An 18,488-nucleotide genomic window follows, 5' to 3' on the forward strand; every position below is an offset into this window, starting at 1 on the left:
TGGAAGGAGCCTCGGTGTCCATCGAAAGATGAATGGATAAAGAAGATGTGGTTTATGTATACAATGGAATATTACTCAGCCATTAAAACGGCAAATACCCACCATTTGCTTCGATGTGGATGGAACTGGAGGGTATTATGCTGAGTGAAGTAAGTCAATCGGAGAAGGACAGTGTATGTTCTCATTCATTTGGGGAATATGAGTAATAGTGAAAGGGAATATAAGGGAAGGGAGAAGAAATGTGTGGGAAATATTAGAAAGGGACACAGAACATGGGGACTCCTAACTCTGGGAAACGAACTAGGGGTGGTGGAGGGGGAGGAGGGCGGGGGGTGGGGGTGAATGGGTGACGGGCACTGAGGGGGACACTTGACAGGATGAGCACTGGGTGTTATTCTGTATGTTGGTAAATTGAACACCAATAAAAATTAATTTATTTAAAAAAAAGGAAAAAAAAGTGGTGGTGTTATAAAGAAGATGTGGTTTATGTATACAATGGAATACTACTCAGCCATTAGAAATGACAAATACCCACCATTTGCTCCGACGTGGATGGAACTGGAGGGTATTATGCTGAGTGAAATAAGTCAATTGGAGAAGGACAAACATTGTATGGTCTCATTCATTTGGGGAATATAAAAAATAGTGAAAGGGAATAAAGGGGAAAGGAGAAAAAATGAGTGGGAAATATCAGGGAGGCAGACAGAACATAAAGACTCCTAACTCGGAAACGAACTAGGGGTGGTGGAAGGGGAGGTGGGCGGGGGGTGGGGGTGACTGGGTGACGGGCACTGAGGGGGGCACTTGATGGGATGAGCACTGGGTGTTATTCTGTATGTTGACCAATTGAACACCAATAAAAAATAAATTTATTTTTTTAAAAAAGTAGTGGTGTTAAGGTGGTAGGATGATGGGCATTTTTTGCCCCCCCTTTTTTCATATTTATAAACTTGATGTATTATATTACTTAAATAATCAATATTACACATACTATTTGTTATGCCTGGAAGGATAAATACCAAAAGGTTAGCAATGGTATTTGTAGTAATATTAAATGTATTACTTTTAAAACAAAAATATTAAAACCTAAAATAAAAACATTCATTTTTTTAAATTTTTATTTATTTATGATAGTCACAGAGAGAGAGAGAGACAGAGACACAGGCAGAGGGAGAAGCAGGCTCCATGAACTGGGAGCCCGATGTGGGATTCGATCCCGGGTCTCCAGGATCACGCCCTGGGCCAAAGGCAGGTGCTAAACCATTGCGCCACCCAGGGATCCCTTTTTTTCTTATTTTTTTTTTTTTAATTTTAAAATCAAAACATTCAAAGCATAGTTTTCGATTAGGAATAACACTCCTTTAAACTACAGTGAAATCCCAGCGTGAGGTCTGTTACATGTATTAATTGATTACCCTTTTCTCATCTGGTGCCCAATAAATTCTAATTGATAACCTAAAACTGACATAAAGCCACTAAATGATCATTACAAGTTTTTAGAAAAATAAGTGGATTATAAAGCAAGATTATCAAGTTAGGGCCTTAAATATGAAATATGCTGAACATTTTAAAACCAGTATTTCCCCAATTTAAATGATCTTTCAGTTTCTTACATTTAAGTCCAAATAAACTTCTGAGTAACTCCCAAAGATATGTCATTACATCCTTCCAAAGGGTCTCTATAATTTTACATGAATTTTAAATCACTTGAGAAATGGCTTGGGTCTTTTTTCTAACCCACAGGTTAAGATATTCTAAGTATCTTATACTAAGCATCCTATACTAAAACTTACTGAAACTTTCTTATTCTCATATTCTTTAAATATACTAAATCTTAGATATACCTACAGCTGCTTTCCTTCCCACATATATGTGACTTCTTATTCTGCTTACCTACCTATGATTCATTGCATTAAGGTAGTTTTCTTTCTTGGAAGTCTTTCTGAAACTTACTGAATAGATTTCTGCCTTAACCTTACAAGGTAATCTGAGAAGAATGGAGACATTTAAAGTATTTTCCATAAAGACAAGCCAAAGGGCCTTGGCCTATAATCCATCTTCTATTGGACCAGAAACCCTTAATGTCGAAGAGCACTAAGTAGACATTATAGATATTCTAATCAGCTCCCTTTCTTATGATTTTTTTTAATTTTGGAATTTTAGAGTACACAAACTTTGCAAAGGTAGTAGAGCATAAACATATACCCCTTGCCCAGTTTCCCCTACTGTTAACATATCACATAACCATGGTACAGTGTTCAAAAACAAAGAAACCAACATTGGTACACCGCTAGTAACTAAACTCCCAATCTTATGGATTTCACTAGTTTGCTACTAACGTCTTATTATCTGTCCCAGAATCCAACTTAGGATATCACATTGCACTTTGCCTTCTTGGTTATTGTTGCCAACCCCAGGAAAATCAGGAAGTCAGGTTTTGTTAGGTTTTTTTTTGTTTGTTTTTGTTTCTTATCACTTAACATTTCTCAGGTAACTGCCGGGAATCCTGGAGTCCAAATTTATGAGGCTTATGAAAGCAAGAGTTTTCAGTGTTTCCTGTGGAGATCTGTACTTCACTCCCTCTGTGCCTAAGCAGATAAAAGGATTAACATGGAAGTGAAAGTTGAGGCTGAACTGAGAAGCATGGAGTCATGCTTCTCCATGTTTCTGAAGCCTGTCAACTCCTCTGAGGGATGAGGGACTGGAGGTATCCTAGAGGGCCTCAGCCCTGAAACGGAGTTCTTGTTCTTGCACTGGGGGCCCTGGTAACAAAATGGGATCAGCTATAAACACTCTCTATAATAGTGCTTATTTTTGTAAATATGTGAATAATCCTAAATAGTTTACAGAATCTTTACATCTGTATCTGATTCATTAACATTGTTTTCTTTTTATATTTGAGCTAACCCTGACCTGAATACATTTAGAACTTTCAATGTTCCATATTTTATTTGGGGTACTTTATTAATAATATTCTGATTTAATCCTCCTGTGTGTTAAGTATCATTATTACCATTTTATAGATGAGAAAACTGGGGTTTAGATTGTTTTTAAATTGCTCAAGGTCACAGTTAGCAAATGATATAGAAGGATTCCAATCTGATATTTGAACTCCACTCCACACTCTTAAGCAAAAAAGTTGAGGCTTTGGACTTGGAATGGGGTTCTGTGACTCTAATAAATCTTTTTGTTCTAGCACATGCCTATTCCTGATTGTTATTATCTTAATCTATTAAAGAGTTCAACCATTCAACAAATATTTATATATTATGTGCATTTGCTGTTCTAGATTCTTTGGAAAATTTAAAGCTTCAATTTTTCTGGGGGAATATAAGACTATTATTCATCAAAGTTTTAATAACTATATAACCTAATGGTCAAAAGACTTATTATGTTAAAGAGTAGACTTATCATGATGAGCACTGAATAATATACAGAATTGCTGAATCACTATATTGTATATCTGAAACTAATTTCACATTGTATGTTAACTATACTGGACTTAAAATTAAAAATTTAATAAAAAAATGCTCATCATAGACCAAGGTATGATCAACATAGTGCCAGCAGACCCAGTGAGACAGAATTAATTTTTACATGTAAGAGACTCAAGCATCCCAAAGTAAACATTAGTGCTACATTTAGCTTTAGCAAGAAATCACATTTGGGATATGCAAATTTAACTATTAGTTTCACAAAGCATTAAAATGTTCTAGAAATTTATTCATTATTTAAGAAAAGGCTAGTGAATCCAGTGGCATAATGCCAGAAAGAAGAGTGGAACGAACGAGCAAAGAATTAAGTAGCCAGAGTTTAATTATCAGTTAAGCCATCTTAAAAGCTAGAGTAAAATGAGTGAGCTGTGGAAGCGAAAATCTGACTACCGAGTTTACTAAATAAACAGAGAGGTTATCTGAGGCTTATTTTACCTACGGATCATGTTCCGGGTATACCAAACAGAAGGAAATGATTCCTTTAGGAGAGATGTATAATTACGATTTAAATCTCGTCCAGCTAAGGAACAACGATAATTTCCCACAATCACACCATCTGGATTCAGCATGGGTACCACCTTGAAGATGAAAGTGTCCCGAAGCAACTGCGCATCGCTTGAGTCTCCTAAAATATAATCTAGGAAGCCTTTCATGATCCAAGAGCTGTTGGTTTCTCCTGGATGTACCCTGGCAGTCAAAATCACAGCCTTTCGCTTTCTTGAGTCAGTGTTCTTCAAGGGAGTAGTGATTGTTAAGACGTACACCATGTTCCTAGCAATTGTGTGGCACAAGACACGTATTTTACAAAACTTTGACTGTGCTGAGTCATGACTGATACTGGAAAGATATTCTTGCAAGTTGGTATAAGTATACGGATAGCAGTGAGCAAAGTAGCAGGTATCTTTGTTGTGTGGAAACTGAAATGTCCATGTAAGAGAGAAATAATGGCGCCCATCTTGTCCCTGGTTGTTCCTATAATACTTGATTTGATCTCCTATTCTCTGCCAGCCAATATTATGAGTCTTGGCATCTTTTTCAGAATAAAACAGTGGGCGCATGCCCCGATTGTAAAGGCTAGCAGGCTTAGTGAAATTGATTATAGTGAATCTGTAGACTATTCCTGCTTGGGTATTAGTGACTTGGAAATAGTACCACTGGGTATGTTTATTTGTGAAGAGGTCAGGGCGCACAGTCAACTGGTATTCATATTCAGCCCTAATGCACAAAAAAGAAGGAAAAAGAACACATAAAAATGTAAAAATGACATTTAAATTAAATAAGGAAGATTATTTTACTTTTACCTATTTGCAGAAAGCCTTTTTCCCCTGAAACTGCTTATTTAGGCAGCATCCAATAGCAAGTAATAAAAGTTTTGAAATTTCCTCTTCTATTGGATGTGAAACTGCTTCTATGCTAATTTTCTAAAGGCCTTTTAATTTTTTTGTAATTCAAGAGAGCACATTAAAATGAGCATTTAATGAAAAATTCTTTATTTCAGCCCAATTATGTTTCCTATAAAAGAAATGATTAAAGAGCTCTTGAAACTCAAAGTCCAATGTTTTGTTTTTTGTTTTTTACTTCAAATATATATTCCTGTTTTCTATTGGATTCAGTCTCAGGATCTGAAACACTATCACTGAGAAAGGTTTAAAACATATAAATTAATATAACCACATACATTTAAAAATTTGAAACTCTCCAAGGACTGTATTTGGTAACTATTTGCATTCTCCAAACTTAGTCACTGAGGATACTTAAATAAAGGTGAAAATAGTTTTATTGATACATTTGTTTAATACACGTATACACACACAGTCTTACTGGGTTAGTTGTGACTTTTTCTTTACCAAGTAACCTTCTATTCCATCAGCACTATGTACTTCCTTTGTGTGTACTGTGTGTTATCAACAGTGACCTAAGAATAGATGAAATGAATAATGCAAAACCATAGCTGTTGCATCTAGTGAAGGGTATATGATGGTTAATGGAGAACTGTATTATTTTCTGTACTTAAATATTTTTATAGTAAAAATTTTTTAAAGAATGACCTTAGATAGTACACATGTTCCTAAACATATTTTACGGGACATTCATCCCAAACACCATTCCATTAAAAAGTTTGAGAAGCAGTGCGTGTGTCTGAATAACATTTCACACCGGCAAATTAAAAATGTACAGTATAGAAACTGGTTCAGAGTATTTGAGTCCAGAATTCGAACCTGTCTCTAATTTGCATCATACTTCAAGGAACTGCAGTTCATTTGTGAATACTAAAACTTTAATGTACCTAATACAGAAAATAATAAGTAGTTGGTCTAGCTCCTCAAATAAAAATAATTAAAACCTACACTTTGACTACCTTCTGTAGATTTCCACTCTCAAACCTTGCTTCAAACGTCAAAGTATTGTCATAGTTATCCACAGGTTGCTTCAGGGGTGTTCGATTGCCCCCTACTCGGGAATACACGAAACAGGGTTCCTTGTAAGCTGATGATAGAAGAAGATACCATAAAGATATCAAGCCATGTCTAAAGTATATATTCTATATATAGAGAGCTTGAAGCCACAATATAACTGAAGTATCACTAAAGATTTTAAATTTTAAAGTAATTTGACACTAACATACAGATTTGTTGAAATACAAAAGTCTAAGAGTATTCAGACTAGAAAAGTAATGCCCCAAATAATTTCATGTATTTCTCATATTAAAAATGTTTATTCTGCTTCTGATTATTATGGAGTAATTGGTCCTGAACTTGCCCTTTCACTATAAATATCTATAAAACTAGACCAAAGAAAATGAATTGTTTTCATATATATGGATAACACACAGACTAGAACTATATAGAATGTTTGAAAAAAATAAATACATGAAATAAGGCCATGGCTAACCCTAGCCTTTCTTCCTGGAAATACCATCTAACTACATCTTTAAAAAGTGGCACTTAAAAATAGTAGAGCAGTCTTACTGAGCTGAGGAGGCAAGATTGTTGCTTAAGGCTGCTGAAACTTACGAGGCAGGACACCAGAGATAAGAAAGCTACATAGGGCCTCAACAGTCTACAGTGGTGGTTCCCTGGTCCTTGGCTAAGGGCTTGGCTATATAAACACAGGATAAGACTCAGCAAGATAAGAGTGAGTTACTGTGGGACTGAGATATTAGATATGCAATTCTAGAAAATATACTGTACTTCTAAACTATCCAGAATGGAAAGGCTTCGTTGACTACCTCAGGCATTCAATCACGACTCCAGAAAGGCTGCATATTAGGTATAAGTACCACATCCAAGGGTAAGGACCATGACCTAGAACTAAATGACTAAGACAAAAGGAAAATAGATATGCCCTTATAAAAAACATAAAAATAAAACCAAGATGCCTGGGTGGTTCAGTTGGTTAAGCAACTGCCTTCAGATCAGATACATAAATAAAATAAAATTAAATATAAAAGAGTATAATATAAAATAAAATAAAACAAAACCAAGGCTGAAGGAAGTAAAATGATCTGCCAGCAATTTAGCTGCTTACTGGAACAAAATTCAGCATAATTTTTAAAAAGAACAGACTCCAACTAGGTATCTTTCACAATGTCCTGCATATGATTGAGAAAAATTATGAAACACAAAGAAAAGCAAGGAAAATATGATCCATGTTCAGACACACACACACACACACACACACACACACACTTTCAACACACCCCAAGATAATACAGATGTTGGGATTAAGAAAGGACTTTGAATATATATACATATATTTAAAGACTTAAAGGAAAAGATAAAGATAATGAATAAGCAGATAGTCTCAAAAAACCTCCCAAACTACAAAAAAAGAACCAAATGAAAATTCTAGAAATAAAATATACAATAACTGAAATTAAAGATTAGATGGTTTTAAGAAAAATTGGATATTGCAAAAGAGAGACTCTCTGAACTAAAAGAAAAATTAAATACAATTAATCCAAACTCAAGGACAGAGAAGGAAAAAAAAAAAAGGTACACTGACATGTAAAACATAGCTAGAAACCCACATCTGTGTAATTGGAATTCCAAAGGACAGAAGAGAATAATATGGAAAAAAAGAAATAATGACTGAAAAGGTCTCAAATTTGAAAATCTCAACTCTATTAACCTATGGACCTACGAAGTTCAGCAAACATCAAGCAGGATAAACATAAAGGTATCCAAATCTAGGCAGATCATAGTCAAATTGCTGAAAACAGCCAGAGAGAAAAAGACACATCATACATAGAGGGAACAATGATAAAAATTATGGTTGTCTTTTTAATAAAGACAGTAAATGTCACAAGACAATGGAACATCTTTAAGGAAAAAAATCTTTAGGGGTACCTGTGGGCTCAGTTGGTTAAGCATCTGACTCTGGGGTTCGGCTCCGGTCATCATCTCAGGGTCCTGAGATCAAGCCCTGTGTTGGGCTCCCTTCTCAATAGGGAGTCTGCTCCCCCTCCCTTCCTCTGCCCTTCTCCCTACTTGTGCACACACTCACTCTCTCTCAAATAAATAAATAAATAAATAAATAAATAAATAAATATTTAAAAAAGAAAAAATCTTTAGAAAAAGTAATAGGAACCCAAAATTCTATACATCCAGTTGTTTGGGGACTTCCCTCTCCTAATACTACACATCTGGCTCTCTCAGGCCTAGGAAACACAATGATTTTGCTCTATAGACAGTCCTATGCTGCTTTACCAACGTTGTTAGTCTGCCTTAATTCTGTCCACTTTTGTAATTATACTCCCATTAAACTTTCTTAAATTACTCCAAGTATGCCATCCCATTCTTGACAAGACCCTGACTGACTCACCTCAACTATTTTAATATTTTATCAGATCTTATTTAAGTTACATATGGAAGTTCTAAGGCAGGTTAGCCATGTAAATATTTGAAATTAAATAAAAAAATCAGGGATGCTTGTCTTTATTCTAGTTGTTAAAAAATATGTGAGTATATAATTTTTAGAATTGCTTACTACATAGGAAACAATCCTGCTAAAATTTTCTGTTTTGCCATCCTTTTAAATAATATATATATATTATTTAATATATATATATATATATATATATATATATATATATATATATACACTCTCTGGAAGTTATCGCTAAGATATAGAACTCTGATGGTGAAATGGTGCAAGAGTCCCTTACTTCCTTACATGGGTGCTTTAGGAGCAACACCCTAGAGTGTTTGAGAGTATAAAACACTTTTAGAGTATAGGCTGAGACACCTATGTTTGATTATTACATACTATCATAAAACAGATATGAGATTTTGCATTACTAGAGTTCTCAAAGTACAAATATTGATCCCGGCCGTTAAGAACACTGTCCTGAAATATAATCTTAGATATTAGTTGCAGGGTAGGGTATTTTTGAAACCCTTTTAAAGGTGCAATCTCAAGAAAGCATCAAACTGGCACAAAACAAAAAGTCATCTGGAAGATTTCATGAATGTGACCTATGAATAGAGAGGCAACGATAGTTGTAGAACACTACCCTGGATTTATCTTTGAAAACTGACATGAAGCATAATTCCTTCTAAATATAATCCTCCATTGTAGTGAGCAATATATTTCATTTTAAAGTAACTTTGCATAAACTGCAGTACACCTTCAAGAATACAATTAGCACTAAATCCACATCTGAATCAATCTGTAACCAAACATCTTGATAGAGATCAGGACTTCCTGGTAATCTGTAGTTTCCATTATAAATAGTAAAGCAAATATAATTAAGGGATGAATCCAGGTACCAAATTATATTTTATAGCAACATGTCTCATTATGTACCCACCATCTTCAGCTAGATAAACCACAGTATCTTCCTTGGAATTTGGATAAAGGGGTTCCATCTCTAGGCCTGTTGGGGTGTACACTGGCTCAGGATAAGAAGGAGCCCAATCTGGGGAGAAAAGAGAAAACTTTGTTTGAATACTACTTCAAAATAAAATGGGAAATTTTTATTGTATATTTTCAAACTATTCATTGGTATATCTAGGCTAAAATTTAGTGTTTCACGCAGGGCTTAACTATCCAGGCTTTCTCTCTTTCAACTATCCAGCAAGCTAGCTATGGATTGTTCCATGGTAGCTGGATAGGGTTTAAGAGAAAGCAGAAGTACACAAAGACTTTTGAGACCTAGGTCAATACTTGCATGCTATTGCTCTAAAATTTACATATTACATATAACGCAATGTACAAATCTTTATTGTATGTTCAATGAGTTTTGACAAATACACAGATGTCCATTCTCTTTTATTAGAAAGGAAACAAATTGCTGAACCTTTTTTCAAAGTGGTTGCACAATTTTACACTCATACCAACTCTAGTTCCAGTTCTACATTCTAATATTTGGAGTTGTCAGCCTTTAAAATTTTTAAAAACTCTGCCATCCTCCTGTAAAGTGGTATCTCACTGCGATTTTCATTTTCATTTCCCATGTTTAATATTTTTTCCACATTTATCAGCCATTATATGTCTTCCCCTTTGAGCAATATCTATTCAACTCTTTTGCTCATTTTTAATTAGTTTTCATTTTATTATTGGTTTGTAGGGATTTTTCGTATAGTTTGCACCCATGTTGTCAGGTATGTGCCAGTAATATTTTCTTAGACTGTGGCTTGCCTTTTCTTTTTTTTTAATTTTTTATTTATTTATGATAGTCACACACAGAGAGAGAGAGAGAGAGAGAGAGGCAGAGACACAGGCAGAGGGAGAAGCAGGCTCCATGCACCGGGAGCCCAACGTGGGATTCAATCCCGGGTCTCCAGGATCGCGCCCTGGGCCAAAGGCAGGCGCCAAACCGCTGCACCACCCAGGGATTCCCCCCTTTTCATTTTGTTAAATATGTCTTTTGATGAGAAGTTTTAAATTTTGATGAAGTCTAACTTATTTTTATTGTTTCTTTTTCCTTTCTGGGTCCTCTCTAGAACTGTTCATATCCTATGATTATGAAGATACTGTCCTATGTTTTCTTCAAGGAGCATTATGATGTTAACTTTGACATTTAGGCCTGTGATTTATCTTATTTTTTTCAACTTTTAAAAAAAATTTTATTTATTTATTCATGACACACACACACAGAGGCAGAGACACAGGCAGAGGGAGAAGCAGACTCCATGCATGGAGCCCAACGTGGGACTCAATCCCAGGTCTCCAGGATCACGCCCTGGGCCGAAGGCAGCACTAAACCGTTGAGCCACCCGGGCTGCCCAGGCCTATGATCTATCTTGAATTAATTTTTTGTGTGCTGAGAGGGGTACAGGTCAAGGTTTATTGTTTTTGCTACATGGACACCAGGTTGTTACAGTATTAATTATTAAAAAGACTTATCTCCACTGGATGGCTTTGGTGACTTTATAAAAAATAATTTGGTCTAAATGTGCTAGTCTATTTCCAGATTCTATTATGAAATACTTTTTTTTACCAATTATTTGTGCTCATTTTTAAAATCTACTGAAACATACTTCTACCCATAACTCACATGGCCTGAAATAAACCAAATATTTAAACAAAACCTTTATGAGGAATCATACTTATGAGAAGTACAAAACCAAAGAAATACAGTTCTGTTGCTTTATCACAAAGCATATATCACTTAGATCAAGATCTATTACATTGCCAGCCCCTCGGATCTCCACTCATACCCCCTTCTAATCATTTATTTCTTCTTCCCTTTGAAATATAACCATTGACCTTACTATAATGTAATTACTTCTTCATTTGCCTTTATAATTTTATAATCTGAGTATTCATATATATATTCATAAATACATCTACATAATTATTGATATGAAACTATAGCTTTGTTTTGCCTATTTTTATACTTACATAAGTTGAATTACATAATACATATTCTTCTCTGCTTTTCACATATTTGTGAAATCAATCCATCTTGTGGTGTGTTGCTGTAATGTGTTCTTTTCTATTGCTATAGAATACATTAAAATGCTACATAAAAGTGCTCCAATTTATCCATTTCTACTTATAATGGGTATCAGGTTGTTTCAGATTGGGGCTATTTAGAACAGTGTTGCTATGAAAAGCTTTATACATGTTCCTTGGAGCCCATGTGCCCACAAATCTCTTGGGTATAGATCCTGAGGTAAGAATTCTAAATTTTAGGACATACATAACTTAACTTTTAGTTGACAATGCAAAGCTGTCAACCAATGTATACACCCACCAGCAGGTTATGCTCCATACAGTCAACAATGCTTAGTTTAAGTTAAAGTGTAAAATGTAGTCTCCTCTGACTTCCACGGCATAGTACTCATCCACTGAGGGACATTTGGGTGTCTCCTTTTGGCTATTGTGAACAATGTTGCCATATTAACAAGTACACATAAGTTTTTTGGAGGGCATATGTTTTATTTCTCATCAACACATGTTATCAGACCTTGATCCCAGTCATCCCAGTGGCTGTAAAGTGTTATTTCAGTGTGGTATTAATTAGCTTTTCTCTGATGACTAAAGATATTGAATATCTTTTCATGTGTTTTTTTTAAGATTTATTTATTTATGATAGACATAGACAGAGAGAGAGAGAGAGAGAGGCAGAGACACAGGCAGAGGGAGAAGCAGGCTCCACGCCGGGAGCCTGACGCGGGACTCAATCCCAGGACTCCAGGATGACGCCCTGGGCCAAAGGCAGGCGCCAAACCACTAAGCCACCCAGGGATCCCCTCTTTTCATGTGTTTATTGGCCACATTTATCTTTGGAGAAACGTCTTGGTAGAAGTAGCCTAAAAAATGGAAAATTTTTGAAAAAATAAAGTAATAGTGTGAACTAAGTTTATTATATAACAAAGTTTGTAGTTTTAAAGCTTTAGCTTAAAGCTTTAAAATTCATGCCATAATATTGATAAGTCAACAGAATAGAATAAAATTCAAAATTAGACCTAAAAGTTTAGCACTAATTGTGGCATTTCCAACCAGCTTACAAAAAATAATAATTTTTTAAACAAGTGGCCAGATGGTTAACAGAACTGGAATGAGAGCTTGTTCTTGTACCAAAATGTCCTGGGGATGGATGAAAACTTTAATTTTTTTTAATTTATTTTATGATAGTCACACACAGAGAGAGAGAGAGAGGCAGAGACAGGCAGAGGGGGAAGCAGGCTCCATGCAGGGAGCCCGACGTGGGATTCGATCCCGGGTCTCCAGGATCGCGCCCTGGGCCAAGGGCAGGCACCAAACCGCTGCGCCACCCAGGGATCCCGGATGAAAACTTTAATCACAATTTGAATAGAACTAAGAGAAACATGAGAATTTCAAAACCCAGAAGCCACAAAAAGTGATAGACAAAATGATTACATAAAAATTTAAAAATTCTGCATGCTAAAGATAAAAGGCAAATGACAAACTGAAAAAAGTATGCAATATATATGACACAGTAAGCTGATCTAACTACATAGAAAACACTGATCAAGAAGATGACAATAAGTACAACAAATCATAAAATGTGCAAAGGATTTTATCAGACAGTTGACATAAAAAGCCAATAAATGCACCTGTTGGCCGTTTGTATGTCTTCTTTGGAGAAATGTCTATTCAAGTCCTCAGTCTGTTTTTAAATTTAGTTATTACTGTTTTTGCTACTGAGTTATAGAAATTCTTCATGTATTTTAGAGATTAACCTCTTATCATATATGTGGTTTGCAAATATTTTCCTGTTCCATAGGTTGCTTGATAAGAGTCATCTGTCTACTTGGGGCTTTGGATCCCACATTCCTATTGGAACGTACTAATCTAAGACCATGAGTTTCCTCATTAAAATTAAGGTTGGCAAAGTAAGTTTGCTAAAATTTGAATTCCAAAAATTAAGAACATACCAATATGCTGGACCTTTTCATCAATGACTTCACAGTGGTATGGCCACCGTGTTGGGCTCAGTGGACCAGAAGAAGAAACACCATATAAATCTCGTGGTTCACGAAGACGTGGCACCCATCTCCCTAGTTGATATTCCAACAGTATCTGGGTAGTTCGGGGGATAAATGGGTCACTAATAGAGTCACCTGAAAAAAGATTCAAACACAATCATGAGTGATAAGCAGCAAAATCTCAATTCCTAAAATTTTTTAATATATTCTTTTTTTCCCTTCCAATACCATTAATTTGTGAATATTTGTGGATATCATCTTATAATTCATGCCATTTAAAAAATCACTACTGAAATTTTATAACAACTGATCTTCACAATAGCTAAAAAAAAGTATTTGTTGAACTCAGATACTATTAATTGATGCTGAATTCTCAGTGTTATTCCAAAAACATTTGTTTCTTGCAGCTTTTCTAGCAAATTGTCTACTTTTGAGTCTTTTTTTTTTTTAAAAGATTTTACTTATTTGACACAAGCAAGGGGAATGGCAGGCAGAGGAATAGGGAGAAGTAGGCTCCCTGTTGAGCAGGAGCCCAAGCTGGGTTCAATCCCAAGACCCTGGGATCATGACCTGAATGGAAAGCAGATGCTTACCTAACTGAGATACCCAGGCAACCCAAGTCTTTTTTTTTTTTTTTTAAAGATTTTATTTATTTATCTGAGAGACAGAGCACAAACTGGGGAGAGGGAGAAGGAGATGGACAGACTCCCTGCTCAGCACAGAGCCTGATGTGGGGCTTGATCCCAAGACCCCTGGGATCATGACCTGAGTCGAAGTCAGATGCTTAACCGACTGAGCCACCCAGATGCCCCTACTGTAGAATCTTCTTAAACTTAATCACACTGAGGCAACTATTTGTCCAATGGGTTAAATACACTCCATCAGCATAATTCCTCACCACCCACTGGCATTATTATATTCTCAAAGGTTGCTAGTAAACTCTCAGTCACAACTGTTCTCATTCTAGGATCACTGTGTAAGACAACTCGAAGAGCATAATTTACATAGAACACAATGGCATTGCCTCTTGTGTTTTCACTACCTACTTGCAGTGTAGGGGCCCTGTCTTTTTCTATGGGATAGCTTGGGGCATCAATTTGATGTGGATAATCACACCTCCCATATCAGAAAGGGACACAGAACATAAAGACTTCTAACTCTGGGAAATGAACTAGGGGTGGTGGGAGGAGGGCGGGGGGTGGGGGTGAATGGGTGACGGGCACGGAGGGGGACACTTGACGGGATGAGCACTGGGTGTTATTCTGTATGTTGGTAAATTGAACACCAATAAAAATTAATTTATAAAAAAAAAAAATCACACCTCCCTAAGCTCATGTTCCTTGTCTTTTATGATGCAACACTTTCTGGTTTTCTCCCTACCTTTCACATACGTGGTTCTCCATTTGTCTCACTGACTCCTCTTGCTTTCCCACCGCCAAAATGTGGCTTTTTACCCAGATTTAGTTTTGAGCTATTTCTTTAAAAAAGCAGATATAGCAAGTTGGACTAGAAGCAAAGTTCTATCACTTTGTTTCTATATGATTTTGCTTGGCTAATGCAGCCTCTTTGAACATAAATTTTACCATATGTAAATAAGGAATAATAATACCTTCCCTTGTACTTCTCAGGTTTGGTATTTAGATCCATTTATTCAACAGTTATTAAGCATCTAGTATTTCATTATGTGAACAGATACATTTTGCCTAATTTACAGTATGACTCAAAAATGGCAAGGCAGCTATGAATGAGTAAATAAAACTAGATCCATATCTCATACTATTTGTAAATGTAAATTATGGAGAAATTAAATACCAAAATGCAAAGTCTTTAGAGAAAAGCTAGATGATTATATTGGTGACCTTGGGGGTAGGGAAGGCCATTGTAGCTTAAAACAGATATAAACACAGAGAGCCACAAATAAATAATGATAAATTTAACATCAAAATAATTCTAAATAATATAAGCAACATTCACAAAGGATTACTATAAACAGGCAATTCATTATAAGAGTGACTATAGACAAACATAAAATAATTCTCAATTTCTTCAGCAATAAAGGAAATGTTAGTTAAAATGGTGAGTTACCTCCTTTCTTCCACAAATTATCAAAATTTTAAAAAGAAAAAGAGTGGCAAGTACAAGTAGTAGTACAAGTCCATAAACCAGTACTACAAATTTTCTATGAGTATAGATATGTGCATAAATGCAAAGGAAAAGGCCTAGAAGGATACATACCAAACTGAGAAGAGTAGGTATCTCAAAAGATTTGTTTTAGGATGATGGTTTAAAAAAAAAGAAAAGAAAAAAAAAGGAAAAAGAAGAAAAAAGAAAAAATTAAAATCTTATCTTCAATTTCAGATAATCTGTGATGAGAATATTTAGAATATTTTAGTGTATTTGAAAACTCTAAATACAATACTAAATGTATAAATTTTAAAAAATCAACTATACATCAAGATCCCACTTATATGTACACTTGCAAATAAATGGTTTTATTAAGGAAACTCTTTACATGGGCATAGTTCATTTGAATAAAGATGTACTTCAAAAATAGTGTCCATTATAACTCGAGTCATACTGTAAATTATAGAGCTAGTTATTTAAAGAAATGCCTATGTAATTCCTTATGTTAAGTGTAGCCTTTTATAAATAATGACTACTTTTAGTTTCATTAAATATCAGGTTTATCTAAAACCTTTAAAGTCTGAACTCCAAGAGATGTTTATAAAAGTGGATACGATTTCTTTCCTTATCCAATATCAGAATGCACTTCTATATTAATCAATCTGACTTTTTTCTAGTTTCTACACTTTCTTACTTTTCATTGACCTTGAGCGAATACTCAAGGTTTTATCCTAAAGAGAAGGGAGATTATATGGACAAGTTCAAACCTGTTAAAAGTGCACACGAGTGGATATCTTCGCTTACAAATTTCATGAAGGTATCCTCATCCTAAAACAAGAGAGTTTTATAATGGTTTTTTTTAATACCAATAGTTTCCAAATCCAGAAATTTTTTTACATCTATTTGAGTACTTAGAATTGAGTGCATCTAATCTTTAATGAGTGAAAAAAACCCAAAGGATTATTATGGGCTACTGGTCTCAAAGTGCCCAACACTTCAAAAATCCTGAAACCTTTAAGTTTTTATCTTTCATTGGTTAAAGTCATATTAATGAATGTACGGAGGGAATAAATTTTAAAGATTCTTGGTAAACTTGGCAGAACAGTTTAAACTATGAATAAAATGAACAAAAAGAAGAAAAAGAAAAAGAAGCACAGAAAGCCATGGACTTAAAGGGTGATACGTTATTTGAAGGGAGCTTGTTCTGGGACCTTAACCTCTATATGTGATGATTCACTAAAATGTGAAGGAAATCGCTCAGAAATATGTACTAGATCCAAACTATTTTGAAATATTGTGTTTTGTTTTTTCCTTTTTTCTTCCTCCGTGTCCTTTCCTTTGTTACATCAGAGCCATATTAAACCTTTTATGGGGATACAAAGTAGGTCTAGAACAGACGGGATCCAGTATTATGATACATACTACGATGTAACAGAATTAATATATATAAGTGAACATGATTTATAAAAATAAAACTTTAGTAATGATTTAGTACACACTGTTAAGTAAAACTCAAAAGCATCTTAGCCAAAATATTTTCTCATAAAGACAGTATCGATGTAGGCTCTTCTGAGATGGGGCATACTGCACATGGTAATAGCTTGGCTTTCAAATTATTTTCCAAATTCAGTGACAGGTGATTTAAACATCTAATTGATTTCTGCATCCAGCTGGGTTTATAATATTTTTTTCCTGGGAATTGATAACACAAGTTTTATTTGAAATTAAGTAGGGATAAAGTCGAGAAAAACATACTGACTCATCTTCATCACTGATTGTTCCATCTGAATAGTCTTCTTTTTCTGAATCTTCTGACATTTCTTCCAATAACTGGCTTGAAATCTCTTTTATTACGTAGGCAGGCTGTAAAACAATTTCTAGGGAACTTACTGGGCAGTTTTCTGCTGAATTTGAAGGTGTTCATTACATTAAATGACTAACCCCCGGATAGAGCCAACTGTATGTAATTAACAGTGACAACAGGCTCCACTAAAACCTATATTAATTAGGACACAGCTAGTCAAACATTCAACTTCGAACATTTGAAGAAATCTTCCATTGCCATGAAAAGGAGACCAAAACCGCAGTAAAAGACGAATCAAGAGAATAATTTAATTGAGAAGGAAATCCCCAGGGCACGCAGCCCCGTATTTAGTTCAACACCCGGCAGAGCAGGTTCAGAATAATCCTGAGGGTATTTAAAAAGATCACGAATCAAAGAAAAAATCATAGTTACTCAATGAAATCTAACAATATGGTCAAAAAAAATTTTTTTTTAAATTTTTGCTTAATTTTCCATTGACCAAAAGCTCAAATGGCTGCCCTACACTTTCCTCTTTCTGTTGTGGTTACTATTCTATAGATGATGCTCTCTGTGCGATGGTCCGGGATACTGCAGATACTCTGGAAATACCCCACTGCTCTCGCCTGAGCCGCAGTAGCTCTCAGCAGGTTCTACCCGCCGCGATCGCTACTCCTCCACGCAAGCGCCCCCCCCCCCGCCCCGGGGTCCTGAAGACAACCGAGTAACAGCACCTCCGTCCTAAGATGCTGTCACTTTTGCGAGGACCAAAGCAATTGACCATTAAACAACCACGAACGCCACAGAGAGGACGTCCCCAGCATCCCGAGGCCGGGACATCCCGGTCTGGGCGCCGCCACGGCTGCAGACCCGGGAACCCGTGCGCCCTGCCGCGCTCCGAGGAGCCCACCTAGGCGCTGACCTGCGGCACCGCGAACCCGGAGCCTCGGGAAAGCCACACGCTCAGGTCCTCGCCCGGGCGCCCGCGGGGGGCGGGGGGCAGGCACCGTCACCTCCCCGGCGCGGTGGGTTTCATCGGCCGCGAGTCGCGTGGGCCCGGCGCTCCCGCCACCCTCGCGTCTGCACCGCGCGGTGCGCGGAGGGGCTCATGCCCCGGGGCGCGCGGGCTTCCCGCAGGGCGGGGCGGGGCTCGTCTGCGACGCTGTT

The 18,488-nt window shown here is 36.2% G+C and overlaps 1 protein-coding gene across 1 annotated transcript in view; it reads right to left on the bottom strand.

Annotated features, from left to right (window-relative positions):
* Positions 1-17,338, bottom strand: part of AGBL3 (AGBL carboxypeptidase 3) — a 57,112-nt gene extending 39,774 nt beyond the window's left edge. Inside the window, exons 1-6 of the mRNA XM_055334575.1 lie at positions 17,276-17,338; positions 16,288-16,348; positions 13,346-13,531; positions 9,307-9,414; positions 5,843-5,981; positions 3,930-4,709 (exon numbers count right to left, since the gene is read on the bottom strand). Coding sequence (XP_055190550.1) covers positions 3,930-4,709; positions 5,843-5,981; positions 9,307-9,414; positions 13,346-13,531; positions 16,288-16,348; positions 17,276-17,338 — 1,337 coding nt within the window. The remainder of the gene's footprint in view (positions 1-3,929; positions 4,710-5,842; positions 5,982-9,306; positions 9,415-13,345; positions 13,532-16,287; positions 16,349-17,275) is intronic.
* Between the last annotated feature and the right edge of the window lie 1,150 nt (positions 17,339-18,488).

The sequence above is a fragment of the Nyctereutes procyonoides genome, unplaced genomic scaffold (genome assembly GCF_905146905.1).
Source record: "Nyctereutes procyonoides isolate TBG_1078 unplaced genomic scaffold, NYPRO_anot_genome, whole genome shotgun sequence".
NCBI classification, from domain to species: Eukaryota; Metazoa; Chordata; class Mammalia; order Carnivora; family Canidae; genus Nyctereutes; species Nyctereutes procyonoides.